This window comes from Hibiscus syriacus, unplaced genomic scaffold, assembly GCF_006381635.1.
Source record: "Hibiscus syriacus cultivar Baekdansim isolate YM2019G1 unplaced genomic scaffold, ASM638163v2 tig00020682_pilon, whole genome shotgun sequence".
NCBI classification, from domain to species: domain Eukaryota; kingdom Viridiplantae; phylum Streptophyta; class Magnoliopsida; order Malvales; family Malvaceae; genus Hibiscus; species Hibiscus syriacus.
The window spans coordinates 734,920-762,577 of record NW_024062499.1 but is presented as its reverse complement, the minus strand read 5'-3'; the positions used below and the strand labels follow the sequence as shown (position 1 = coordinate 762,577).

General features: G+C 34.7%; 3 protein-coding genes and 1 pseudogene across 4 annotated transcripts; 1 reads left to right on the top strand and 3 right to left on the bottom strand.

Moving 5' to 3' along the window:
- Nucleotides 1-5,393: 5,393 nt before the first annotated feature.
- Nucleotides 5,394-27,518, bottom strand: LOC120209903 (F-box protein SKIP27-like). Of its 2 annotated transcripts, XM_039208790.1 has the most exons (5): nucleotides 22,891-22,895; nucleotides 10,600-10,609; nucleotides 6,165-6,439; nucleotides 5,993-6,067; nucleotides 5,394-5,899 (listed from the first exon to the last, which is right to left on the bottom strand). In XM_039208790.1, exons 3-5 carry the CDS (start codon nucleotides 6,429-6,431, stop codon nucleotides 5,705-5,707), a joined length of 537 nt encoding a protein of 178 aa, XP_039064721.1. In that variant the 5' UTR covers nucleotides 6,432-6,439; nucleotides 10,600-10,609; nucleotides 22,891-22,895; the 3' UTR covers nucleotides 5,394-5,704. The 2 variants fall into 2 exon arrangements, with proteins under 2 accessions (XP_039064721.1, XP_039064720.1); XM_039208789.1 differs by lacking the exons at nucleotides 10,600-10,609; nucleotides 22,891-22,895 and adding an exon at nucleotides 27,510-27,518.
- LOC120209874 lies at nucleotides 12,089-15,935 on the bottom strand (annotated as a pseudogene).
- On the top strand, nucleotides 16,173-21,023 carry LOC120209873. The gene is made up of 9 exons (XM_039208759.1): nucleotides 16,173-16,196; nucleotides 16,257-16,397; nucleotides 16,725-16,808; nucleotides 17,207-17,746; nucleotides 17,945-18,181; nucleotides 18,287-18,366; nucleotides 18,530-19,124; nucleotides 19,209-19,587; nucleotides 20,728-21,023. Exons 1-9 carry the CDS (start codon nucleotides 16,173-16,175, stop codon nucleotides 21,021-21,023), a joined length of 2,376 nt encoding a protein of 791 aa, XP_039064690.1.
- On the bottom strand, nucleotides 23,703-26,386 carry LOC120209872 (bifunctional riboflavin kinase/FMN phosphatase-like). The gene is made up of 10 exons (XM_039208758.1): nucleotides 26,317-26,386; nucleotides 26,010-26,112; nucleotides 25,853-25,916; nucleotides 25,646-25,713; nucleotides 25,460-25,525; nucleotides 24,780-24,937; nucleotides 24,592-24,687; nucleotides 24,241-24,392; nucleotides 24,057-24,140; nucleotides 23,703-23,961 (listed from the first exon to the last, which is right to left on the bottom strand). The coding sequence occupies exons 1-10, from the start codon at nucleotides 26,384-26,386 to the stop codon at nucleotides 23,812-23,814; spliced, it is 1,011 nt and encodes a 336-aa protein (XP_039064689.1). The 3' UTR covers nucleotides 23,703-23,811.
- Nucleotides 27,519-27,658: the final 140 nt, after the last annotated feature.

Here is a 27,658-nt window from a genome sequence, read left to right as displayed (position 1 = left end):
AAACCATGGAGTTATGCTTTGCGCTACCATCAGTTTTTCTTCAGTAAATTCTTCTCTAAGTGGTGGGTTAGATGTGGAAAGGGGAAATTGACTCAAATGATCCGCTACCAGATTTTCGCAACTCTTTTTGTCTTTGATTTCCAAGTTAAGCTCTTATAAAAGCATGATTCATCTGATAAGCCTCGGTTTTTCTTCCTTTTTGCTAATCAAATACCTTAAAGCTACATGATCATAAAAAACAGTAATTTTAGTGCCAAGAAAATAAGATCTAAATTTTTCTAAAGCAAAAATTATAGCAAAAAGTTCTTTTTCCGTAGTTGAAAAATTTTTCTGAGCCAAGTCCAAAGATGTTTCCCTATTTTTTGGAAAGAACTTTTATGGTATTTTCTCTCCAAAGATCTTTTCAAAAATTATAGAAAACCATAGGCTATGACATGTGGCTCTTTCTCTATTTTTTGGCCGAGAACTGCTTCAACGTTAGTATCCGATACGTCACACATAAGTTCAAAAAAAGTGATTCCAATATGGTGGCTGAACAATTGGAGCTGAAATAAGTTTTTCCTTTAATGAATCAAAAGACGCCTTACATTTTGAATCAAAATCAAAGTATTGATCATTTTGAAGAAGATTGCATAAAGGTTGTGCTATCTTCGAAAAATATTCAATAAATCTACGGTAAAATCCTACACGGGCAAGAAAAGAATGAATTTCCTTCACAGTTGTGGGGTAAGAAAGTGAGCGTATAATATCTGTTTTAGCTTTATCAACTGCAATCCCTTTTGAGAAAACAATATGACCTAAAATTAACTCTTTATCAACCATAAAATGGCATTTTTCATAATTTAAAACAAGGTTATACTCTACGTATCTTTTAAGCACATTAGTTAAATTATCAAGATATTCACTAAAAGAATTACCATAAACTGTGAAGTCGTCCATAAAGACTTCGATGCATTTTTCCACATAGTCAGAAAATATACTCAACATGCATCTTTGGAAAGTGGTTGACACATTACAAAGGCCAAAGGGAATTCATCTATATGTAAATATACCAAATGGACAAGTAAAAGTCATTTTTTCTTGATCTCCTGACGCTATTAGAATTTGGAAAAAACCTGAAAAACCATCAAGGTAACAATAATGAGTTTTCCCATCTAATGTTTCAATCATTTGGTCTATAATTGGAAGAGGAAAATGATCTTTTCGAGTAAGAGAGTTCAACTTCCTATAATCAATACAAACTCGCCATCCATTTTGAACTCTTGTTGGCACTAACTCTCATTCTTGATTTTTGACCACTTTTACTCCCGTATTCTTGGGAACCACATGAATCAAACTTACCCAATTACTATCCGATATCGGATAGATTACGTTAACATCAAGGAGTTTCTTAATTTCCTTCTTTACTACTTCTATAATCGGTGGATTTAATAGGCGTTGTCCTTCTCATGATGACTTTGCTCTTTCTTCGACTTTGATCTTATGCATGCAAGTTGAGGGACTTGATCCTTTAATTTCAGAAATGGTCCATCATATGGCTTCTTTGTGAGAATACAACACTGTTACCAAAGCTTCCTCTTATCCTTTGGATAATTTACTTGAGATGATCACTGGTAAGGTTCTATTTTCGCCTAAAAAGGTATATTTCAAATGTTCTTGTAACTGCTTTATTTCTACCTCAGGTTCCTGCAAAACAGAAGGTAAAATTTTAGTTTTAGAGAAAGGTAAAGAAAATCAGAATTGATTGAATGAATATTTTCAAACTCCCTTTCTTTCTTTTTGTGACATAGTTCAGGATCTTTGGAAAGATTATAAGAATAATTAATTCAATATATTTATCAATTAAAGGATCTATAACATCAACAGAATTAATTCTTTCGACATGATCCGGGCATTTCATTACTTTGTAAATATCAAATTTAACGATCTCACCATCAAATTTCATTGTCAGTATACCACTCCTAACATCGATCTTTGTATGTGCAGTGTTTAGGAAGAGTCGGCCTAAAAGTACTTCTAAATAAGAATCCGACCTATCAAGTTCTATGTCAATGACATAGAAATCTGTAGGGAAAAAATAATACATCAACCTTTACTAAGACATTTTCCATCACTCCCGCTGGATAGATCACGGATTGTTTAACCAACTAAATGGTTATTCCTATTTCCTTCAATGGCTAATTAGTAATCATTTTATAAATAGAAAATGACATAACATTGATTGAAGCCCCAAAGTCACACATTGCATGTTTAATTTTAAAATTACCTTTTTTACAATGTATAACAAACATACCTTGATCCTTCATCTTTGGTGCGAGTTTTCGTTGAAAAATTATGGAAACATGTTCTCCCAAATTTACCTTTTCGTGCCCCATTAATTTCCTTTTTGTAGTCCAAAGATCTTTTAAAAATCGATCATGCCTCGGTACTTGTCGAATTACTTCAAGAAGATGTATGTTAACTTGAACTTTTTGGAACACCTCTAAGATATCCCTTACTTCAGCTCTTTTATCACGCTTTATTAGCCTTGATGGAAAGGGTGGTGGTGTGATTTCATGAGGAGAATGAGAAGTATGTGCGTCATATGTACCTTGTAATTCTAGAGGTGGCGTTTCTTCTTGTTCTTCCTGATATGCGGCTTTTTCTGCTGGAACTTTTGTTGAGGTGACTGTTTCACTTCGGATTGTGATGGCACTAACATTCTCTCTCGTATTTAACTCCATTTGAGAAGGTAGTCTTCCTTGTGATTCTAATTTTCCCACAGTTTGAGCGAGTTGGCTCACTTGGTTATCCAACTTTTGAAGATGTGTCTCGGTTAAGCTTTGGAATTTTTCTTGGGATGTAACTAGCTTTTCCTGGGATGCAACCATTTTTCTTGTGATATTGCTAATTTTTCTATGATTTACTCCAATGATGGCTTTTGCGTTTGTTGTTGATGAGAAGATCTTGGTTGAAAAGCTAGCCTTTGATTTGCCGCATTACTGAAGTTTGGGTGGTCTCGCCATCCCGAATTAGAAGTATTGATATATGGGTTGTATGATCTTTGTGGAGGACCTGGAAAGTTTCCTACAACGTTAATTTCTGCATTGCCTCATTCTTGTATCATAGGGCAGCAGTCCGTCGGATGGTCTAGCTTCGAGCATATCCCACATGCTCTTGTTGCCCCAGATTTTCCTGTAACAAGTGAATTAACTACTTCATCTAATTTATCTAACTTATTTTCAAGGGAAAATGCACTTATCTCGTGAACCCGTCGGCTGGATTCACTTGAAAACTGTTGAGAGTTGGCTGCCATGGTTGAAATCAATTCTCTCGCTGTTATTGGGGTCATGTTGACTAATGCTCCCCCGCTAGCGGCATCTACCATTTTCATTTCCATTGGTAAATGACCTTCATAAAAGTATTGTAGTAACATTTTCTCACTTAATCCGTGTTGCGGACAACGTACACAAAGCATTTTGAATCATTCCCAATAGTCAAAAAGACTTTCTTTGCTCTTTTTCTAAATGAAAATAATGCTCCTTCGTAACTCGCTTGCTTTAACCGCTGGGAAAAACCTGTCAAGAAAAATTCGACTCATGTCAGCCCATGAATTAACTGAATTTGGAGGTAAATAAAATAATCAATCTTTAGCCAATTCGGCTAAAGAGAAAGGGAAACCCCTCAATTTAATTTGATCTTCGGTAACTCCCTTTGGTTTCATGCTAGTGCAAACCACATGGAACACCAATAAGTGTTTGTGCGGATCTTTAGTGGGAAAGCCGTGGAAAGTGGGAAGAAGATGAATAAGTTACGTCTTTAATTGAAATGGAGCCCATCCAGTAGGAAAAGTGATGCATAATGACGTTTGAGTGACAGGAGCTGCGACTAGCTCTCGGATTGTTTGTTCTTCTTATGCCATCGGGATTTGATCTTCGTTATATGTGTCTACTTCAGAGTTTGTTTCCGAATTTGATTTCATTTCTAAACTATGCTATTCTCGTCTCTTTCTTTTTTCTCGAAGCGTTTATGCGTGGATTCTTCGTGCTCGTGCTTCGATCTCCTGGTCAAAATCCACTAATTCGCCTGGGTTTCTTCTGGTCATAAATCAAAAACAAAGAAAAATAAATCAGTACTTGCCGTTAGTTCCCCAGAAACAGCGCCAATTTGATAACTGTCGATTTTCCTATCAAAATAATTCCAGCTTCTTAATAAGTAAAAAGTGATAGTAGTATAGAGAAACAGGATCGATCCACATAAACTCTGGTGTTTTTGATTTAGTGGACTTTTGATTTAGAAGGAGATAGAAGTTCATTTAAAGATAAAAAGAAAATAATAAAATAATTAATTAAATATAAATTGTTTTAAATAGAAGATAATGATAAAATAATAATTATAAGATAATGATAAAGATAAAAAAGGGGAGTTTTAAATTGTTTAAAGAAATATAATGGGATAAAAACAGTCGGTGGAGTTGGTAAGTTCTTGTACGCTTTGCTCGCACCTTTGATGTTATGCAATTTACCATTATTTCTCTTTGTGCTTGTGGATTGTTTTGCATCTTATAGTTGGATCCAGGTTAAAGGTTGCATTACGGAATTGAATTTTTTGTTTAGAAGTGACGACACTTTCGTTCAATCAACATTCTTGTACTGCATACCTGCATCAATTATGTTTTCAAATCACCATCTTCTATTTCATATAAAAATACATTTTCATCTTCGTTTTATTTTATAAAAAATCAAATTGTACAACAAGCAACTTGTAAAGTTATCACTAAAAAGGAAGCCTTTTTCGTTGGCTTTTAGACTTGTATTAGCTATGGATATTAAATAGATTCTTTTAACAATGTAAAAAAGAATTTATTGGTAACGGTGATTATCACTTTCTAAATGCAAGTATAACTAATTTTTCAGATGAAAGGAATATATAACAATTAACAGGCATCTTGTTTATCTCTAGCTAATAACCTGATTTAAATTTTAAAATCAATTTAGTTCTGATTACTAAAATCAAGGCTGACTTAATTCATTGACATCAACTGCCTTTCCTTGAATTATAAATTTTTTCAATGGATTTCCCTCTCTGCAAGAGTGGAAGAAGATCTGGAAATACGTTTCCCATTCACTAATCAGTTCCTATATTTATGGTCTGCCATAAATCACAAGAACATAGATTTATCATTCATTGCAAAGTGTATTTTCTAAGCTATTAAATCTCAAAGGAATAGACCTAAGGAATCTGCATGTTTGTAACTCAAACCCACCAAGCAAAAAGCAGAAACAAAGTTGGTCTTTACGAGATGATGGGTTAAGATCATAATTGAGTTTTAGGGCTTCAAGACCCAACCATAATCTAGTCTAGTAGAGGGGAAAAAAAAACAAGAATCGCTTTAATAGAAGTGGAGAAGTTCGTGTACGAGGAAATATCTAAATTGATGATATTATTGGAAACATGTCTATCCCAATCTCAACTTTATCACATGAGAAGGGTTAAAGATGGCCCTCCAAAACAAATAAAACCCGAATCTGGATTCTCTCATGTACATAAAGATACAAACAACCCATATATCTTCAACGAAACATTTGAAGAAATTGCTTGTCAAGAATCTTACCCATGGACAAAGACCCGACGACCAGATCCACTAATCAACCCCTTTTTTAATCTACAACAGCTACTGCAGTGCTGTCTGCTTCTACAAGCTATATCTACAATCTCTTCCGTGTCAAGCAAATAGTGCCACTGAAATATCAGCAAGTTTCTTCCTGTTGATGGACGTATGAGACCTCCGTTGCCTTGGTGCATTTGGAGCTTCAATGTCGTCCAATTCACTTGATTCCTCCAAGTCTATGGACGTTCGAAAAGCTTTCACCTTTCTTGGTGTGCTATAAGCAAAATGCGACTGCTTTGCAATGACAGTCTGAGGAAGAAAATAGGGGAACAATCAAAGTCAAAATCAGACATATTCAACAATTTGACAATCCAAATTAAACTGATGATTTCCGATACTCACGGCTTCTCTGATTGATTTAGAAACATTAAAAAGTTGCTTCAAATCTTCGTGGTCGACACCACAAATAATCCTAATCTGCAAGGGGGGGGGGGGGAACAAAAATATTTCTCATGAATCCAAAAACAGCAAGTAATGAAAAAAGCGAAGCTTTGGGTTTGTATTTGGTAATTACAAGAACATCTTGAGGAAGTGATTGGAGAGCAGATACTTGATGGCAATCATCAGGCGTCAGCATCATAAGAAACCTCTCGCTGCATTGCCTTTTCAACAATGGAACTTTGGGTGCAGGCGTGATTTCCTCCATCTCATTTGAAATCCCAACCCTTTTCCTCCCTAATCCAAGCGTACATCTAACCAACCCTAACCCTGACTCTTGCTCCTCAATTACTCCGCGTTTCGAGTTCAGTGAATAAGAACGGTATACTCTGCCCAAACCCATTTCTCCAATTTCAAACAGAGACTTCGGAGCCTAGATTTTTGTTTTAGATGTAGAGATGAGATAAAAACCCTGAAAGTTGAGAGAATATAACTGCTTGTTTGTGCTGCCAAATCGCTCTTAAAATCCGATAAAAAGGGCATTTTATATTTTAAAATGAGAGAATATTTAGGCGATGTTAGCTTCTTCTCTTTTTCAAATCTAGAAACTACTCGACAATTACAAATAAAAAAAATGATAAATCTGCTCCTTTTTAATTTTTTCGCTCTAATAAATTTTAATATTGCTGCCTTTGGTGGTTAATCTAAAAACTAGCCGTTGGGAAAGGACACGTATTAAACAATCATGCTGCTGGAGGTGAGGTGGAGAGATATGATTGGTTCAAGTCTTTTGAACACCTTGGCTGAAGGTGGAGATACGTCTCATCAGTCCGAGTATACACGTGTGAGGTGGATATGAGATTGCTGACATTGAGTGGACGGTAACAGCAGCCATTGTTATGTTTGACCTTCGACATTCTTCTAATTCGGAGGTAGACTTCTTTATGAACGCGGTCCCACGGTCAACAACACACGTCAATACTCAATTTTTCAATTAACTTTTATCTAAAGGCATGTTAATTAATTAATTAATGTTAGTGGTGATTATTAAAATAATCTTTATTTTAAATAATATTTAGTCTTATAAATATTGATTAAATAAACTTTTGACCCAATATAAGGTAAGATTAGCAACCACCCTGGAAATTTATGATTCTTCTCTGCCTTCAAAATCATATTTAACCCAATATTCTTTTCTAGATTTTCAAAATTACAAAAAAGGTAAACTAATGAAAGTCTGTTGCCAATGACACAACCTTGGACTAAAACACTACATTTCATCACATAAATATTATAAGGGTAAAGTATAGTAATGGTCATTGAACTTTTCTAAAGCTTTCATTTAGGTCTCCCAACTTTTAAAACTTGCAATACAGTCCCACAAACTTTTCTAAAGCTTTCATTTAGGTCTCCCAACTTTTAAAACTTGCAATACAGTCCCACAACATTTAGTCCGTTTGCAATATGTTCCCCAACATATAGTTTGTTTGCAATATGGTCCCTGGCCGTTTGACGTCGTTGCATTGCCGTTAGTACGTTTGCAATATGGTCACTGAACTTTTCAGGCGCTTGCATTAGGTCCCCCAACTTTTAAAACTTGCAACACAGTCCTAAATTTTATTCTAAACCCCAAATTCCTTTACGATATCGAATTTTCTTTTTCGCTTCTCTCTTCTCATTTCCAGCGTAACTTTTTAGTCGGGGATGCATTGAAAATTCTAATCTAACTTTGAATTATATGGAGGTGTTGACTTGAATAAGGGTCCATTGAGAGAAGATTCGACCAAGGGACTATCGGGACCATCAACGATTCAAGGTGTAATGTTAGATACAGGTCATCTCAGGTGAATCATAGATGTTCGATGAAATGCTTGTGAGAAAAAATTGGGTTAGAAATGTGGAGTTGACAAATACTACTAAGATTGACTAAGTATCATTGTTGAAAGTCAACAACAAAGATAGAATTATTTTGTATAAATGACATATAATAATTTCTTCGTTTAATCCTTGTGCTTAAAGATTTTCCAACAGATGATCAAATATAATGAAATCTCAAACAGCGTATTCACCTCTCATTTGATTTTTGTTCTTCAATTTTCCGCCATGTAAAATTGTAAACCCAAGCAGTGCTCTGTCTTTCAGCTTTTATTTATAAAGAAAAAATGGAAGAAGAATTGCTGGAACGCAATATCGATTGCGTTTATTTCTTAGTCTTTCCCCTCACTTGCAATAAGGTATTTATTTTTTCTTTTGGGCTATCTGGAAGTAAGCTTTTCCTCTTTCGCGCTTTCCCATTTTTAGCTCGCATTGTGTGTATTTTGTTGAATTTTTTATGTTTCTGGAACTGCATGTCAATGATTTGGATATTCAGTGTTAGTTTTGAACCAAAACCATCTAATTTTCTTTCTTTCTTCTTAATCAAAACTTTAAGTGCTCCTTATAAAATATATTCAGTCCATCAGAATAGAAGTTAAATAGGGTCCTAGGCTAAATTTTTTTATCTTCTTGTTTGGTTTTTCTTTAAATCAGGGAATTGGTCGTGGGTATCGACATAGTGAAATCGTCAGGCTCAATCCGAGAGACTGCTAGTACTAGTTTACTGGGAATTATATTGATATGACCTGTGGTTTTCGACGTCCTGTGAGCTCGTATTCTTTTTAATAAGTTCATGTTGATTATGAGACTGATATATCGTGAACGAATTAATTTTTTTACATGTTTTGGAAATTTTACAGTTGAATTGTATTGAATTATAACTTTAGAAGTCAATTATGCATGCACGCAACTCGAAAGGCATAATGACAGGCTAGTATATTTGGAGCAGCTACTTGACCCTATCATGATGCCTTTCGAGTTGCGAAAAAGACTGAGAGGTGAATGTGTTGTTTGGGATTTCATTATATTTGATCATCTGTTGGAAAATCTTTAAGCACAATGATTAAACGAAGAAATTATTATATGACATTTATACAAAATAATTCCAACTTTGTTGATGACTTTCAACAATGATACTTAGTTCATCTTAGTAGTATTTGTAAACTCTGCATTTCTAACCCCATTTTTTTCTCACAAGCATTTCATTGAACATTTATGCTTCACCTGAGATGACCTGTATCTAACATTACACCTTGAATCGTTGATGGTATCAATAGTCCCTTGGTCGGGTCTTCTCTCAATGGACCCTTATTCAAGTCAACACCTCCACATAATTCAAAGTTAGATTATAATTTCCAATGCATCCCCGACTGAAAAGTTACGCTGGAAATGAGAAGAAAGAAGCGAAAAATGAAATTTGATATTGAAAAGTAATTTGGGGTTTAGAATAAAATTTAGGATTATGTTGCAAGTTTTAAAAGTTGGGGGACCTAAATGCAAGCACCTGAAAAGTTCAGTGACCATATTGCAAACGTACTAACGGTAGTGTAAAGGCGTCAAACGATCGGGGACCATATTGCAAACAAACTAAATATTGGGGACCATATTGCAAACAGAATAAATGTTGGGGGATTGTGTTGCAAGTTTTAAAAGTTGGGATACCTAAATGAAAGCTTTAGAAAAGTTCAGTGACCATTACTATTGTCGTAACTGGTTTTCACCCGGGCACGAAAAAAAAAAAGAAATTGTGGAATAAATAAATAGTTTTTATTGAAATGTTTTAGAGTCGTCATCGATCTTTTGGGTTAGGTAAGTCAAATACCTAAAAATTATCTTTTAAAAGAGTTTTGAAGAAAACATCATTTAAAAGATAAATCGGTCTGCGTATAACCAAAAATTCATTCTTTTTAATAATAAAAAGGGATTCGTGGTCGGTTACGTTTGGGGAAGGATTAACACTCCCACAACGCCCAAAATTAGCACCCGTTGATTATATATTGTCTCTATTTGTAGAAATCTAAGAATTCGAATATAAATTTAGTTTATGATCCTATTATTCCATATTCAACCGCATAATTCTAAGGAAAAATAGAAAATATTCCTATATTTCCAATCGAAGAGAAATTATTCCCTAAACTGTTTTAGGACGAATATTTCTCTTTCCGACAGAAATAATAAAAATGTGATGATTCTTCCCAAGAAATAATATTAAAATAATTTCTTATGGCCAAAAATAAAATAAATATATTTTTTTAGGTTTTTTTATAAGTAATATATTTATTTATTTTAAAATATTAAAAATAAGATATTTAGTTACTTTAAGATAATCATTTCTTTAAAAAAAATATTGTTCTTTAATTGATTAAATTAATTAGCATAAGATATTATGATTATTTAGAAAATATTCAAGAATAAAATACATATTAAAAAACAAAAATTAAAGTGATTATAATTAATTAAAACAAAAAAATGAGATTTAATCAAATATATATAGCAAAATTTAATAAACATAGACAAAAGTTAGTGTAATGCAATTTAAAGTGGAACATCCATAATTATAATACTCTACCTTTCCAATTTTTTATTATTACTTTTAATAATGGTATCACCTTTATGTCTTTATTACTATTTTTAATTATTCATTATTTTATTTTATTTTAAACACTAGTATATATTATTAATATACATATGTGACTAAAATAAAAAGTAATAAATAAATACTAGATTTAAAATATTTAAACATAAAAGATAATAATAAAAATAAAATAAAGTTGCAATTAAATAATAAACAAAATAATAATATATGATTAAATTAAAAAATATATATAAATTATTGATCAATATTCGAAATATTACAAAAATATAGGTACTGGTATTCTAATTTATCCTTAATTATTAATCAATTATTAATATATAAAATATTATAATTAAAAGGACTAAATACGTTATTTACCATAAAATATATAAACATGAGAAAGTGACTAAATTATAAATAAAAAAATTCGAAAACAAAATAAAATGTACCTAAATTGATTTTAGTGACTAAAATAGAAAATTTACGAAGTCTAGGTATTGAAGACATGGTTTTCTCATGTAGGAAATTACAGAGGCACCCCTCACCAAAACGACTTAGTTTTGGTGAGGGTATAAATACCCTTAAAACCGACCCTAAAGACCCATCTTCCTCATTTTTTTCATTTTTGTTCTCTCTCTAAAGAGATAACTCTCTTTTCCTTCTCTCTAAAATCCTCCCATCGGAGGGAGAGCCGATCACCAGCCACCGTCGGTTACTATTCCGGCCACCGGAAAAAATCAAAATAGCTCAAAATGTAGTTCTATTAACCCTCTACCCGAATCCGAGCTTCTTTTTTGCTAAAAGCTAGTCAATCGGACTAGATCTGAGATTTTACCTTCGGTAAAATCACTTTTCCGATGACGTTTGAGCTTCGACGGAGGTAAGATCTCTTCTCCTTTCTTTCTTGCTTTCGGCTTGCTTTAGTTGCTATGTGGTGTTCTCTCTGTATTTCCTTTGCTTCCTCCTCCTGATTTGCTTTGCAAGTTCAATGGCCTTTTTATAGGCTTCGGACAACCGTTCATTTTGGTGAGTCACCAGATTTGCTTTGCAGGTTCGATGGCCTTTTTATAGGCCTCGGAAGGCCTCGGACAACCGTTCATTTTGATGAGATACCAGATATATGATGGTGACTCACCATAGGGAGTGAGGTGTGCGGCTGGTTTACATCTTCTGGAGTCTTCTGTGCAACGGTGGTGGCGTGGCAACGTCGGAGTGAACCATCTGGAGGCAGTGGCCGAAATAACTCTAGGGTTGGTAAACCCTAGAGTTTATGCTAGATTGGATTTGGACCGTTGGATCTCTCCAGATCCAACGGTTGTAGATGCTAGCGACTAAGATGAGATGTGAAAACCCTAATTAGGTTTGGGTCATCTGGGCTTGAATCGGGTCTGGGCCTGAACCAGGTTGGTTTTGTTATATTTAGGTCGAGTTTGTAAACGAGCCTCCAGCAAGCCTTGTAACTAGGCCTGTAATAATATTTGTAATTATTATAAAATAATAATAATAATAATAATAAGGATAATGGGGGCAAAAACTTAGTGTCTACAACTATACTTTACCCATATTATAATATGAGCATAAAGTTTTGGGGTGAAGAGAATTTTTCTTAATCGACTTTATCATTCTCAAGAATATGACAAAAAGTACTATAATTACGAAAATGAAACTGAGGAAAGAATTCTTTTTTACAGAATGGGGATAATTTTCTGATGTTCCCGTGGAGTATCGATATGACCCACATTCAAGATTGTTGTCCAGAAGTAACATCGTACGAGAAATTCCACACAGAAGCACAATTCTCGTCACCTACATGCACAGGATGAAATCATTGACAGATATTGTTTGCATTTATGAAAAACAGCACTTTATATACTCATTGCCGCAATGCATAGGTATTAGTGAAATGAAACAAGTAACAATAAAAATCATAATTCGAAACTAGTAAGAGAGTGAATTGGATAGTAGTTATTGATATAACTGGAAGTACCTCTCAAGTGCAAATCCTCATCCTCTGTGTCATCCTCAAGATTTTGAAATCTTCGGTGGCCTGATGAAGAGACAGCCATTGGCAGGAAAGGATGGAAAGAGAAACCATTGACGGTATCTGTAGATTATATTAATCCTACTGAGGAACAGATCATTGCCAAGATAAGCAAAAATGAATCACTTCCTTCTGAAAGAAATATAGAATGTCAAACCAGCTGCAGCCTGAAATCCTGATACCCATTGCCCGGTTTGTAAATCATAAATATGAACAAGACCATCCTGGAAATAATTTTCAGAGAAATCAACACAATATAAATCATGCATTAACATTAGATCAAAAGTGATGTATAAAAAACAAAATTTTACCTGGCCACCTGTACTAAGATGCTGACCTGAGCAATCAATATCAAAAGCTATTGTTGGTTGGTAGATTCAGATGATCTGTAAAACCTACAAACAAGGTGTAAAAAAATAGACATTTTAATTTTGTCACTATCATTGGGCAAGGTAAATTAAAACTTCCAGTCAAGAAAATTACAAATCACATAAGAAAGTAGGTATATCCACTTCTTATTGTAGTTTTTTGAAGCCAAACAAGCTCATTGGCATTAAAATCCAAAGTGTTCGTACTGTTTCTGAGAAACTTAGGGGGTGCTCCAACGAATATATTTTACTTCCATTGCTTGAACCTTTATACTTTTCTTTTTCAAGACATAAATTAAAAAAAAAATATATCCAGCACCATCCATAAATTTAAATTACTTACTTGTAGACAACTTCAATCCTTATTTCCCAGCACATGATAGAAGGATCCTAAAGAATAAATTTGATAACGGACACTGTCAATGTTAGGCGGATATGCAAAAGAAGAGAGTAAATTTCCTCAAAATGGAAAATCAGAATTGAATACAGAAATGAAGAGTAATTTGTAAAATACAGACAAAGGTGATGCCATTGCCATGTACTCTCACCAATTGACATATACCATAACCAATTATAATACTATCTGGGGAACATTTGTGAAATTGGTCAAGGAAAGGACTCTGCTTACAAGTGTGGTTGTTTAGACATATAGATTGATTTGAAATACAACCACCATTTTATAGATTTGATCAAAACGTGAAAATTATTTAATTAATCCACAAGTTAGCATTATTAAGTTATTATTATAAAAAGTAAAGTAAAACAAAAGGCATTTTAGATCCTTTAACTAAGTTCATAACAAAGGGATAAACTCTAGTTGGCACAAACATTTCTGGCATCTGGTGAGTCAACGTTGATGTGGCATAAAACAATGATTGTATCGTTGGAAACAGAAAAGAGCAAACAGAATCTGTCTTTTGTTAAGTTGGTTATATATGGAAAGAGGAATATGAAGAGAATGTTACCTTCTGGGCTCCGGTATATAGATAATTCCCATCTTTTGAAAATTGCACCTGAAATAAAGGTGGAAAAAAACTTTGCCTTGCCTTGCTGATAAAATAAATAAAATCAAGTGAATGCGAATAAATGCTCACTTACATGTGTTACACCACCTCCTTGGCCATGTAAAACATATAAGAGCTCCATATTATCTTCCCTATATATTGCAGTAGTCTGACTGTAGGATCCCGTTGCTAGCATTCCAGTGTGAGTAGGACAAAAAGCAATTGATGATATAATACCTGTAATCAAATAGTAATATCATCACAAATATGCTTGAGCTTCAGTAGGATTATTAACTAGCTCAGTATAAAAATTACCTGTTTGACCTTCTTTGTTTCCCTGTAGTGTTGAATATTGTGCAAAATCACAGCCAGGGAGGTGTACATCAAACACTCTAACAGACTAGTTGTACCCAGCGAATAACCTGCCAGAATAAAGAAGAAATAAAGCAATGTCAGTGGAAGCCAATGAAAGTGCCTATGTTCAATTGAAGTTCTTTGAAAGTGTAAGCGGAGCATTCCCCAAAGGAAATGAAATGGTACATGTGGTAATATAGGTTTCAAATTTTATACATGAGGCAATATAGGTTTCAAATTTTATACATGAGGCAATATAGGTTTCAAATTGATATTTTTTTGATATCTCAAGAGAATATTTTCAAGCTCAAAACATAAATACATGATTCAACAAAAAGGACATGCAGCAAATTATGATGCTTACTTAGTCCCTGCAGGATTAAACAAAACTGAAAATGCAGCAGTGATTTCATCCACGGCATCATAAGCTCGGTATGTAAAACGCAACTGTACGACACCAAATTTAGCAAATGCAAATGGTTAACAAACCCTGTCTGCTTGTTGCAATACAGTGTAATACTCAAGTTCTATTAAAGTCCATAATGAAAGATTATTTATCCCATTCTGAAAGCAAAATGGGACCAAAATGAATGATTACCAGGCCAGAAGTAGCATCCCAAAGATGAATTGGATGGTCAAGAGTACAGGTAGCAAACACACAGGAAACAGGGTCTATATCGAACAACATTGCAGCAGGCACAAAGGACTAAAGTTTAACCACAAATCAAAGTAAAACCTAACAGCATTATTGAAGAAAATGTAAAGAAAAAGAAACACCTGAAGATGACATGAATGGATACCAACAGAAATCATACACAGATTCCCCTTCACTCACAACAAGTTGCGCGGCATAGGAATCTAAACGTAAATAAGCAAACCACAAAGTTAAACTAATCTCAAAAGAGTCCCAGTGGTTTCTCCAACAAAACATGTTGTACCTAGTATATAAGAAATTACCTTCTTCAGAGACTGAAGAATAAGAAGTAGTTTGGTCACTGCTTCCATAATCCGACCTAATGACAATTTTTGAAGGCACAAAATAATGAAAATCCCTAAGAAATAAATCATAGAAAATAAGCAACACACACACGAAGTAATAGAAGAAATTACAAGGAGAAAAGGCGAAGAGTATTATCCTCCGAACTGGTGAGAAAACAAGAGCCGTCAGGAGACCTGCGAAGACCAAACCGTAAAACTCAAAAAAAAAAAGACGGAAAAAATACAAGTAGGGGTTAAAGGGGGCAATGAACTATTTGACGCCTTTGAGAAAATTGTTAGGGTTGGGACCAGCTCTGAACTGCTTATGAAAGTGGTAAGTTATCTAGGGAGGAATATCGAATATAATCTTGGGCCATTCATAGTCTTGTAGCTTCGGAGATTATGAGGTTTCCGTTGGTTCGATTTGGGAGTGTTATGATGGAAGAAGAATTAGGGTTGGAAAAAGGGAAAAAGGGTAAATGGGAAAATTGGAAGGAAATTACCTCAGTTAGGGATTTTGAACGAGGATGAGTTAGGGATTTTGAACGAGGATGAGTTAGAAAATGAGAAGATTGGGGAGCAAATTACCGTGGAGGTTGGAGTAGAGAAGGAGTTGGGTTTGCTGAGGCAAAACACGGGCCTAGGGATAGTGGGCATCGGGTGGTAAATTGGTGAGATGCCCAAATGTTTTTAGACCTGCATTAGTCAGCATAAGTTAGTTAATTTGTTAGATTTCAGTACATGCCAGTTGTGTACTTGTAAATATATAAAACTGTACCTGATAATTCTCTTTGGAATCATCTCTTATGAATGAATGAAATCATTTTCTCCTAAATTCCTTTCTATTCTTTTCTGAAACCTAAATTCTTCATCCTAATTCATAACAATTGGTAATCAGAGATGAGTTGAGTGATCCAAAACTATTTTCACGCTGGGAAAGACAAGAAAAATGCAGAAGGCTGGAACCACAGAGGTACCAGAACAAATGGGGGAGGTTAAGGAATAGACCTTACCATCTTGGTGGGCTGGGCAGAAAGAGGTGCTGGAAGGAAGAATTCAAACCTTGGAAGAAGGGATGACTGAAAACAGGGGGTATTTGCAGAGGATCCTACAGCTAGTTAATCAAGCAGCTGAGGAGAAAGATTCACCTCAGTCAGTGAAGAATCAACCAACAGTAGCTTGAAAACATAACAAGAATGAAGGTAAACAACCATGTTTGATTACGGTTCTTAGTAAGCATGAGAAGTATACTTTTCATCCTAATGAACCAGGGATATTAGCTTCTAAACCTGTGGGGTTTAATGGTCATCAAACTGTTAATCCAAAATTGCAAGAAGAAAATCCTAGGGGTAGTTCTAGTGAGATTAAGGGGGGATGAGATGAACATGTGGACACTAGAAATTATTTTAAAAATCCTTTTGGAAATGCTAGTTATGTGCTACCTAGACCAAAATTGGAGCTATCAATGTTTGATGGGAATAATTTCATTGGGTGGATTCAGAAATGCCAGAAATTTTTTAATCTGTTTGGAATACCTGAAGAACAGAAACTGGAAATAACTGCTATGTATTTAGGGAATGATGAGGTCTGGTTTGATGGTTACATTATGCAGAAGCATAGAGCTACTTGGCATGAATTTGAGGCTGATTTGTGCCATAGGTTTGGTGATAAAAATTATTCAGAAATTATTGAAGAATTTAATAAGTTAATGCAAAAAGGAAGTGTGGAAGAGTATCAAGAGAATTTTAAAGAGTTAAAACCCTATTTGCTATAACAAAATATGTATATGGGGAAGATTATTTTGTTTTCAGTTTTATTAGTGGTCTCAAATAAGAACTGAAGCACAAGGTCAAGGTGTTGGAACCTAAAACTCTATCCGAGGCATATAGACAAGCCAAACTTTATGAGTTAGCAAATGAGATTGAGAATAAAATGTATAAAGTTCATAACATAAGTTTTGCTTATACATCTCATAATATTCAGCCAAAGAACTTGAATACTGGTTTGGTGACTAAAACCAGTCCACTAAATAGTAATGTTAAGCAAAGTTTAGTGAAGTATAGGAGAACACACAATTTGTGCTTTAAATGTGGGGAAAAGTATACCCCTGGACATCAATGCAAGGTCAGACAACTGAATTGCATGGAAGAAGAGGAAGATTCTGCTAAAAAAGGTATGACTGAGGAAGAAGCTGGGGAAAAGGAGGATGTAGAAAATGAAGCTCTTGAAATATCCATTAATGCTATTACAGGGAATGTGAGTCATACTACTTTGAGGATACAAGGATTTATCAAGGGAAAACCATTGAACATTTTGATAGATAGTGGAAGCACTCACAGCTTTGTAACTCCTAAGTGGGCTAAAGAAGGAATGGAGTTGGTAAATACTCAACCATTAGTAATCACAGTAGCTAATGGAGATAAGCTTTACAGCAATGCTAAGTGTAATAAAGTAAGCTGGAAGATGCAGGGATATGAATTCCAACATGATTTTAGAGTTCTATCTTTGGGAGGCAGTGACATGGTACTTGGTGTGGATTGAATGGAGGAATTTAGTCCCATTTTAATGGATTTTAAGGACAGAACTATCAGCTTTATGAAAGATGGCCAGAATGTTGTTATTAGAGGAACTCAAAAATTACCTCTAGTCAGATCCATCACTAGAGAGAAATTTCAGAAGTTGGCATTAAAGGATATTGAAATGACTGGAGAAATTTTTTAGTTAAGTGTTGAAGTTGCTGACAGCATAACTCCTCAACCACTTCAGAAATTATTGGCAGAATTTAGTGAAGTTTTTGAAGATCCTAAAGGAATGCCTCCTAAAAGGAAACATGACCATGTTATTATCCTAAAACAAGGGTCACATCCTGTGAATCTCAAACCCTACATGTTTTCATATCCTCATAAGGATGAAGTTGAAAAACATATTACTGACATGCTAGCAGCTTCCATCATACAAGTTAGTCAAAGCCCTTTTACTTCTCCTTGTCTATTAATCAAGAAGAAGGATGTGACTTGAAGGTTTTTTGTTGACTACAGACAACTTAATTCTATCACCATCAAGAATAAGTTTCCTATTCCTATAGTAGAAGATTTGCTAGATGAATTGAATGGAGCTGCATTTTTCTCAAAATTTGATCTAAGGTTAGGGTATTGGTAAATCAGGATCAGGGATGAAGACATTCACAAGACTGCCTTTAGAACTCACCAAGGACACTATGAATTTAAGGTAATGCCATTTGGGCTTACTAAAGCTCCAGCTACTTTTTCAAGCATTAATGAATGATTTATTTGGTGTTTCTTTAAGGAAATTTGTCCTTGTGTTCTTTGATGATATTTTAGTTTACAGTCCTAATTTGGCAGCACATGAACAACATCTAAGGGTGGTTTTAAACATTTTGTTGGAAAATAAATTACATGATACGAAGAGCAAATGTTTCTTTGGGCAAACACAAGTGGAGTATTTGGGGCATTTGATTTCAGCACAGGGAGTGGCTACTAATCCTGCTAAGATCAAAGCTATGCAGCAATGGCCTTTGCCTAAGAATTTAAAAGCTTTGAGGGGTTTCTTAGGTTTGACAGGTTATTATAGAAAATTCATTAAAGGTTATGGAGAGTTGAGTAAGCCCTTGACTAATATGCTCAAAAAGAAAGGATTTTATTGGAGTCCAGAAGCTATGACAGCATTTGAAGAATTGAAGCAAGTAATGTGCAGAGCTCTAGTTTTGGCTTCACCAAATTTTGAGAGAGAAAAAAATTTGGAGACAGATACTAGTTCAAAGGGTATTGGAGCAGTTATCTCTCAAGAAGGAATGCCTATAGCTTATTTAAGCAAGGCTCTAGGGCCAAAACATACAGATTTGTCAATCTATGAAAAGGAATATTTGGCCATTTTAATGGCAGTCTCTCATTAGAGACATTATTTAGAAAATGGACATTTTGTTAACAAGACTGATCATGAACCATTAAAACATCTACTTGAGCAGAAGTTAACTAAAGCTATTCAAAAGAAAGGACTCACTAAGCTGCTGGGACTTGATTATACAATACAGTACAGAAAGGGAAAACACAATAAAGTAGCAGATGCTCTTTCTAGACAACAAGAGGATTTTGGTGAGTTTTTCCAAATAGGGATAGCAGTTATAACTCCTACTTGGATGCATGATATTGAACAGAGTTACCGGGATGATATAATGGCACAAGAAAATATTCCTATTTTGGTTATACAACCAAGAAGTATAGAAGATTGGAAGCTGGTTAAGGGAGTTTTGTATTTCAAAAATAAAGCTTATGTGGGCAGTAAAGGAGACCTTAGAGAGAAAATTATTCTAGCTCTCCATGCTTCATCAATAGGAGGCCACTCAGGTATACAAGCTACCTATCAAAGAGTTAAGTCCTATTTTTTCTGGCCTAGACTAAAAACTATGGTTCAACAATATGTGCAACAATGTGATGTTTGTCAAAGGACTAAGATAGAACATACTGCTATGCCAGGTTTATTACAGCCCATTCCTATTCCTAATAATGCTTGAGAAGTCATTACAATGGATTTCATAGAAGGCTTACCATCTTCTATGAAGCATTCATGTATACTAGTAGTGATTGACAAATTCACCAAGTATGCTCATTTTTTACCACTATCACATCCATATACAGTGGTGGAAGTTGCTAAGTTATATTTAGAGCAAGTCTACAAGCTACATGGACCTCCTAAGATTGCTATTTCAGATAGGGATAAGACTTTTACAAGTCTCTTTTGGCAGGAATTATTAAAGCAACTAGGGACAAACACGTTTTTCAGTACTGCCTATCATCCTGAAACGGATGGACAGACAGAAAGGCTTAATCAGTGCTTGGAAAAATACCTTAGATGTATGTGTTTGCTTAAACCATCTTCATGTTAAAATGGCTACCTCAAGCAGAATGGTGGTATAATACTAATTACCATATTGCCTTGGGTATGACCCCCATTTGATGCACTTTATGGTTATAAACCTCCTAACTTAGCTTGGACAGAAGAATCTAAAGTGGGAGCAGTTCAAGACATGATACAACAACGTGATCAATTAAACATATTGTTAAAGAAGTAGCTAAGTAAAGCCAGTAATCGCATGAAACAGTTGGCAAATAGACATCGCACAGACAGAGAGTTTAATGTGGGGGAGGAGGCTTACCTGAAACTTCAACCCTATCGGCAAACCTCTTTGGCTTTAAGGAAAAATTTGAAGCTTGGTACGAGATATTTTAGTCCCTACAAAATACAGCAATGAATCGGGTCAGTGGCGTACAAGTTACAATTATCATCGCATTCCAAAATACATCATGTTTTTCATGTCAGTTTTCTAAAAAGAAAAATTGGGAAAGGACAAGTACCTTCATTAGATCCTCCAGAGATCACGAATGATGGCCAGTTGAAAGTTTACCCAGCGATTGTGTTGAATAAACGGATGGTTAAGCGCCAAAATCTGGCAGTAACCCAGTTGTTGATTTAATGGACTAATATAGGACCAGTAGAAGCGACGTGTGAAGATTATTCGGTATTGAAGACTCAATTTTCGGATTTCAATCCTTGGGGAAAAAGATCATCTGGTGGAGGGGGTATTGTTATTATGGAAGAGGAATTAGGGCTGGAAAAAGGGGAAATTGGAAGGAAATTACCTCAGTTAGGGATTTTGAACGGGGAGGAGTTAGGGATTTTGAAAGAGGAGGAATTAGAAAATGAGAAGATTGGGGAGCAAATTACCATGGAGGCTGGAGTAGGAGTTGGGTCTGCTGAGGCAAAACACGGGCCTGGGGAATAGTGGGCCTCGGGTGGTAAATTGGTGGGATGCCCAAATGTTTCTGGACCTGCATGAGTCAGCATTAGTTAATTAATTTGTTAGATTCCAGTACATGCCAGCTAGGTACTTGTAAATATATAAAATTGTACCTGATTCCCTTTGGAATCATCTCTTATGAATGAATGAAATCATTTTCTCCTAAATTCCTTTATATTCTTTTCTGAAACCTAAATTCTTCATCCTAATTCATAACAGGGAGTTTGTTTGCTGATTCTCTTCTTCTAGCTCCTCTTATCCGATTATTGCCGCCAAAATATTAGGCTTTGAGAGAGAGGAACTCTGTATCGAGAGTGTGGTCTTTTCTTTTCGTTTTGCCTCTCCTAATTTTTTCCAATAAACCCCTGAACTTTAATTTTATTGCATTTTTGTTATGCCATTTTCCCTTTTTGACGTTTTATTGACATTAAAATTTGTAAGGACTTGTTAAGGTAAAAGTATCATAAAAATCCCTGTACTATACATAAGATTGCAATTTGATCTCTATTTATTTTGACATAAGAAGGAATTTCAGGTTCTATTCATAAATTTAAAATTTTCATTCACTGCATAGGTTTAATATTGATTTCTCTATTTGCTAATTAATGGAGTTAGAGAAGAAATACACCATTGCTTCTAATCCACGTGCTATAGAGATTATCAATATCCTCTAAAAATTGGGTTTTAAAATGTTATTGTAAGGCCACATACCTAATTGTAAATTTTCGATTAATTATCAAGCGATGAACTCAAGGCTTTTTTTTGCCCAATAGGGCGTTTAGAATAAAAAATTAGGGTTTTATCCATCCTCAATTTTTAATTTAGTATCTACATCTTTTGCTACTACGAATTTATTATCTTGAGGTGACGAGTTCCTTGAAATATAATTTTTTAATAGATCCGAATGAGTGAGTCTCATATGGGCCATTAATTTATTATTTTTAAACGGAATCGTCACTTTGAGGTGTCGAATCCATAAAAAATTATTGGAAAAAATTAAATTAAAAAAAGAGGGTAACTCATCACCTTGAGGTGACGAGTTCATTCAAATTCAAAAAAACGAATCGTTTTGTATCTGTTAACCAACAGGCAGCTGCTACAGTCACTTGGCACCACCAGATATTTGCATTATAGTCGTTGGAATTGAGGCTATAAATAGGGGTTTGATGTTTTGATTCTTTATCAAACCCTAAATCCAAAAAATTATGAAAATCCTACTTTATGTGAAAGTCTTGAAAATGGCTTCCCAATCAAGCATGTTGCGTCTCAACAACGTCCATATTTTTTCAATCGAACTCCGATCGAAAAAAGAACAGAGTATTCGTCAGTGTAAGATGACTTTGAGAGATCCGCGTCAGCGGATGTTGATATATCTTCAGCAATCTAATCCGTTTTAGCCATATTTGCATGTGGCTTCAAGGTGTATCCTACATTGATTGAGGCTCTGATCAAGCATTGGCGGCCTATGACACAAACTTTCCATTTCCCAAGTGGTGAAGCGACGATTAGTTTGGAAGACGTCGCTTACCAACTCAGTGTTCCTGTGAATTGAACCCCCGTAGTGAGGTGAAACAATTACGACCCCAAGACGTTGGTCTACGAATTTTTGGGAAAGTTACCACCATCCGAGTTCATCGATGGCTATTGGGTACAGATGACGTGGTTGGAGTCTGAATTTCAAGTGACGACTGACTCTACAGAACGTTGACCAACGACTACAAAAGGGTTACAACTACCCGTTGACCGACTAGTTTTGTGAATTCGAAGGTGACGAGTTACCTTTTTTTAATTTCTAATTTAATTTTTTACAGTAATAAAAAATTTGATGTACTAGTCACTTCGACATGATGAGTCTACTTAAAAACAATAAATTAATGACTCACATGATACCCACTCATCCGGGTCCATTAAAAAAATCATATTCAAGGAACTCGTCACCTCGAGGTGACAAGTTCACCCAATATTGTAGTAAATGCCGTAGATCCCCAATTAAAAGTTGAGGATAGATAGAACCCTAATTTTTTATTCTAAACACCCTATTGGGCCAAAAAAAAGCCTGAACTCAAACCCAAAAGACGAGGCAGAAATGGGTGTTGAAGCCTTGTTAAGAACCCAATTTAACGATGAGCCCAACGGTGTCCGCCATGGTTAGACCTTTGGATCACTTTGAGTGCAAACTTGGAACGATTGGTAGGGACAATGGCGATGTTATGGCGAGGAAGACAGTGCCCATTGCTCGGTTACCAAGGATTTTGATGACTGTAGGTTATCTAAATCTATGTTAAGAGAAAATGGCCGTGAAAATTTTGAACATGAAGGACACTCTTATCTTCAGAGAAACGTGGGGTTGAATAAAGGAACCGCAAAAGAAAGATGTGGCAATCAAACTGTAATCCAAACCCATTATAGATTCAGAATAATCTGAACAACAACCCATACAAACAGTTGAGACATGCATAAATAACATTTAAAAATTAAAGGTTTATATGGGTGTAAATAAAATGACATACACATATAAGATCACATAGGTAAAAAGGTTAATTTAATTTTTAAGATTATTACTTAGAGTAGAATATTTAGATTTTCCATTGATATGAAGACATGAATAATGAAGAAGAAAATGAAATATATAAAAATACAAGGAAATGACATTTTCATATGACAAGATGACAACAGACGGCCAATGTGCTCGTAAGGATTGACCTGTGTCATGAAAGAAGGCAAAACTAATTTCACAAGTTTCTTTCCAAATGAAACCTGAAAATCAGGTAGATCATGCATGGTTGCTTTCATTGTGCAAAGAACTATTTAGATACGGATCATCCTTGTGCTTTGAGTATAATGGCAGATCAAGAGCTTTCTCTGCGATTCTTCTGTCCTCGTGAATCTTCGCTATAAGGCTTTCAAGGGATGAGAAATTAACCTGTTTAGCATGAAAAAATCGCTAGCAAAAAGCACAGCTGTACAACCGGGGAGGGAAAAAACAGCGAAAGAATGCTAATTAATTTGAATGATTACCTCGGGTCGTATATAGCCAACTATGAGAAGACGTAATTCCTCTCCATAGAAATCCTCATTAAATTCATGAAGTAACCATGGCTCCTGCAGCATGAATCATGTTTCGTAAATAAAGTGTTACAAACCACTATATATCATTGTTAAGTCTTGCATCAGTTATCAACAAAGTTATCATTGCACTCACTATAGTCTTTTCAGTGTTGTTGAAACATGGGTTCCAACCAACACTCATGACCATTTTATAAACTCCTCTTGTAGATAATCCAGCCCAACCAAAATATACCCCTGAAGGATGCTCTGAAAGGAGACTCAAATGATCCTCCGTTGACAAATTGGCTGAAAATAGGAAATGAGAGAAAACAGGATATCAAGCAAAACAGAAGAAATAAGTAATGAAATATAAATAAACTTCTAACACTCTTGATGTTACATCAAAGCAAAATAGCTCAAAGATTCTTACCTAATAAATATTCAAAGGCCTAGACAATTTCAAAATAAATACTAGCTTAACAAAGAAGAACAGCGTATTACATACCTGTAGGGATTCCAAGCACTTTTGAGCCACGCCCAAATCCTTTAATGACGGGACCGCCAATATACCAAGGTTCTGTAGGCAACGTTCCCTCTATCCCTGCAATCAGATCATCATATACCTTATGAACATAGTTTTACTAAGTCAAGGTTACTAATCACATTAAGAAGAGATGGTGTCCAGAGGTTTACAATCTGGAAATGGAGGTAGGCCCCACTTTTCAGGTTGCAAATCCAGCAGAGAGTTTATCACTTCATCTGCTACGGGGGTGTAAAGGTCTGTTTGTTTTGGAACAGATGACACAGCAACCACTTCCATTCCAGCAACCTTACCAGCAGTAACACCTGGTCTGACATAGCCAATTCCCAGTATCAGAAAAAAATCTGTCAAGTAATTGAGTAATGATTTAAAAAATCTATGCTAATCCACAAAAACAACAAAATATCTAAACATTGTAAGATCATATGTCAGGAAAGCATTCTGGCAATGCTGAAGGCTAGCTCAAAAGTCCCTTATTACCAAATTTAGTAGAGACATAAGAGGGCTAGCGTTAATTTTGTCTGTCTTTCTCATTTCACCAAGTCCTCCACATAAACTAATTACAGTTATAACTTCTCGTACGAAAAGAAGAAGAAGCTGTAATCTTGAATATTTTGATACTTCTGCAAGTAGCCAGATGAATTATTTCAAGGAACAATTAGTACATAAAAGGTTGAGGAATTGTTTCAAGAAACATAATAATATCTTCAGAGCATAATCTGGGTAAAAAAATTGAACTCAGTTGTTACTAAAGAGGAAATGTAACAAATTGTGCATTATCAAATGAAAACATATTAAACAGGATACTTAAATAAAAGCAGAGGTCACTTACATTGAATCTTCAATGACTAGGCAGCTTGAAGGTTCTCTATTTAGCCTTTTAGCAGCTTCCAAGAATCTTTAATAGGAAATCAAGAGTTTTAGACTTGGACAAAGTTAAAAAGAAGTTAGAATTTTATATTCAAATTAGATAAAATATATTTAACAGAATATCAGACCATATACTGATGCCACTCACATTTCAGGACTAGGCTTCCCTGATGTCACTTCATCACCACCAACAATGACAGAAAAAATCTCTCCAACCTGCAAAGAAAAGGATTAGTTGACATCTCTAATAAGAGATTTGAGATTCATAGAAGTTCATGCGAAGAAAACCTTGGTGATAAGAAATTTTAGATTCTATATTTCCCCTTGAAGAGTTTGAAGCTAAAGCCATAGGCACACCATGACCGCTTAAATGTTTAAGTAGCCGATTGGCACCTGGAAGAGGTTTAATGTTGCATAACCTACAATTACAAAGTGCGTAAATAAGAGCCTTAGCATTGTGATAATTCCAGTTGCTTCAACATCTAACAACAATAACATAAAACTTGACTTACTGGGCAGAGAATACTGGATAGAGTTCAGAAAGAAATTCATTCTTCCCACAAGGAAGTCCATATTCTTCAACAACAGCTGCAGCAGCTTCCAATGGTGTTTTTCCTATTATTTTTTGTGCTTCTCTTCCATCCCATTGTTACTCTATAAATCAATAATCTAATTCCTTTGAAAAAAATCAAGAAAGCAATATCAAATCTTTTAAAAATTGGATCCACTATCAAAGCAGAACCAATAACAGGCTTCTAACTGTAAAAGAAGCAAGATAAAGAACAAAATTTCAAAGTAATACGAAGAACGAAAGCTTACCGGTGTTAAGAAGTGTACCGTCTGGATCAAGTATAACACATGAAACCAACTTTTTCAAAGTTTTGGCCATCGATGCTTCAGCAACCAAAAATTAATCTCGAAACACTGCCGCCAAAAGCGAAGGAAGCACTAACTAATTGCTGCAAATTAAAAGGAAAAAAATGTAATTGAAACTAAACAAAACAATATTACTAGGATCTATGTTTTGTAAATATTGACAAAATATTAAAAGAAAAATAAAAACAGCAAAAGAATATCTGGAAGAAAAGCTTACAATAGAAAATTGAACAGTTGATTGGCGGCGGCCAAAGCAGGAATTGCCAATGATGGTGAGTTCAGTTTATGGAGGCCTGCACTCCCGCTAATTTATAATGGCCAGAAAATTCGATGAGGATTTTGCTTCCTTTCCTTTCCCTTGGAAAGAACTTTATGAATTCCACTTTACATCAAATAAAATAGAATCTTTGTGTAGTCCAATAGGAAAAGCCCACGTCAATATAATACAGAAAAGGAAACTTTTAATAAGATGCCACTAAACTTTAATTCTAAATTGATTTTTAACACTCAACTTGAAAACATTTCAATGTAAACATCATACTTTGATTTGGAGGTCAATTAAAGTATTAGATCACTAAATTCGAAACAATTCAAAGCAGTAGCTTTATCCCGTCTGATTAAAATTAGGATTTTTCATTTATTTTCAGTCATCGCTAAGAAAAATGTCATTCTTCTATATCTTTTATAATCATAATAGATACCGATAAATTTGTTTCATCATTCTCTACACTCTACCTTTTAAGTTTAAATATTTATCCATTAAATAACTTGTCCTGAGGCCAGAATATACTACCGATTTTGTTATTATTAGGCCCTTTATTAGTTTTGTTATCATATTCGGTAAAACGTTACCTAAAACATTATTTTTTTACCGATTTTGTTATTATTGAACACTTTACCGGAAATGTTAAAAACATTAATGTTTTAGGTATAAATAATAATATTTTAAGTAATTTCTTATCGGTTTTATTTAAAAAAATAACAAAACCTATAACGCATTTCCTTAGGTGTATATTAAAGTTGTCGCACGTAAAACTTCTCGACTTAGGTACAAGAAAATATTAGCCGGTATATTTTCTTTTTGTCTTTAGCATATGCCCAAATTCCGCAGTAAGTCTTTTTTGTTTACAAACGGGAAAATAAAAACTACTAGAAACTAATAATATAATCAAATTGCTAATCTTTTTATGACAATTATTCAACTTCCTTTTTCAATTTCAAGATACCGACGGAGAAAAAAAATACAAGCAACAGTCATGAGAGGATAACACAAAAGATTACCTGC

What these genes read in the sequence shown, in the direction of transcription:
- LOC120209903 (XM_039208789.1), bottom strand. Translation starts at nt 6,431, where the DNA reads ATGGGTTTGGGCAGAGTATACCGTTCTTATTCACTGAACTCGAAACGC. An exon ending in CACTTCCTCAAGATGTTCTT is followed by an intron (nt 6,068 to 6,164) that starts GTAATTACCAAA and finishes CCCCCCTTGCAG; the next exon opens with ATTAGGATTATTTGTGGTGT. An exon ending in CTAAATCAATCAGAGAAGCC is followed by an intron (nt 5,900 to 5,992) that starts GTGAGTATCGGA and finishes TTTCTTCCTCAG; the next exon opens with ACTGTCATTGCAAAGCAGTC.
- LOC120209873 (XM_039208759.1), top strand. Translation starts at nt 16,173, where the DNA reads ATGCAGAAGGCTGGAACCACAGAG. An exon ending in TGTATTTAGGGAATGATGAG is followed by an intron (nt 16,809 to 17,206) that starts GTCTGGTTTGAT and finishes CATAATATTCAG; the next exon opens with CCAAAGAACTTGAATACTGG. An exon ending in TTCTCAAAATTTGATCTAAG is followed by an intron (nt 18,367 to 18,529) that starts GTTAGGGTATTG and finishes TGTTTCTTTAAG; the next exon opens with GAAATTTGTCCTTGTGTTCT.
- LOC120209872 (XM_039208758.1), bottom strand. Translation starts at nt 26,386, where the DNA reads ATGGCCAAAACTTTGAAAAAGTTGGTTTCATGTGTTATACTTGATCCA. An exon ending in ACAACACTGAAAAGACTATA is followed by an intron (nt 24,141 to 24,240) that starts GTGAGTGCAATG and finishes TTCATGCTGCAG; the next exon opens with GAGCCATGGTTACTTCATGA. An exon ending in TTGGCTATATACGACCCGAG is followed by an intron (nt 23,962 to 24,056) that starts GTAATCATTCAA and finishes CATGCTAAACAG; the next exon opens with GTTAATTTCTCATCCCTTGA.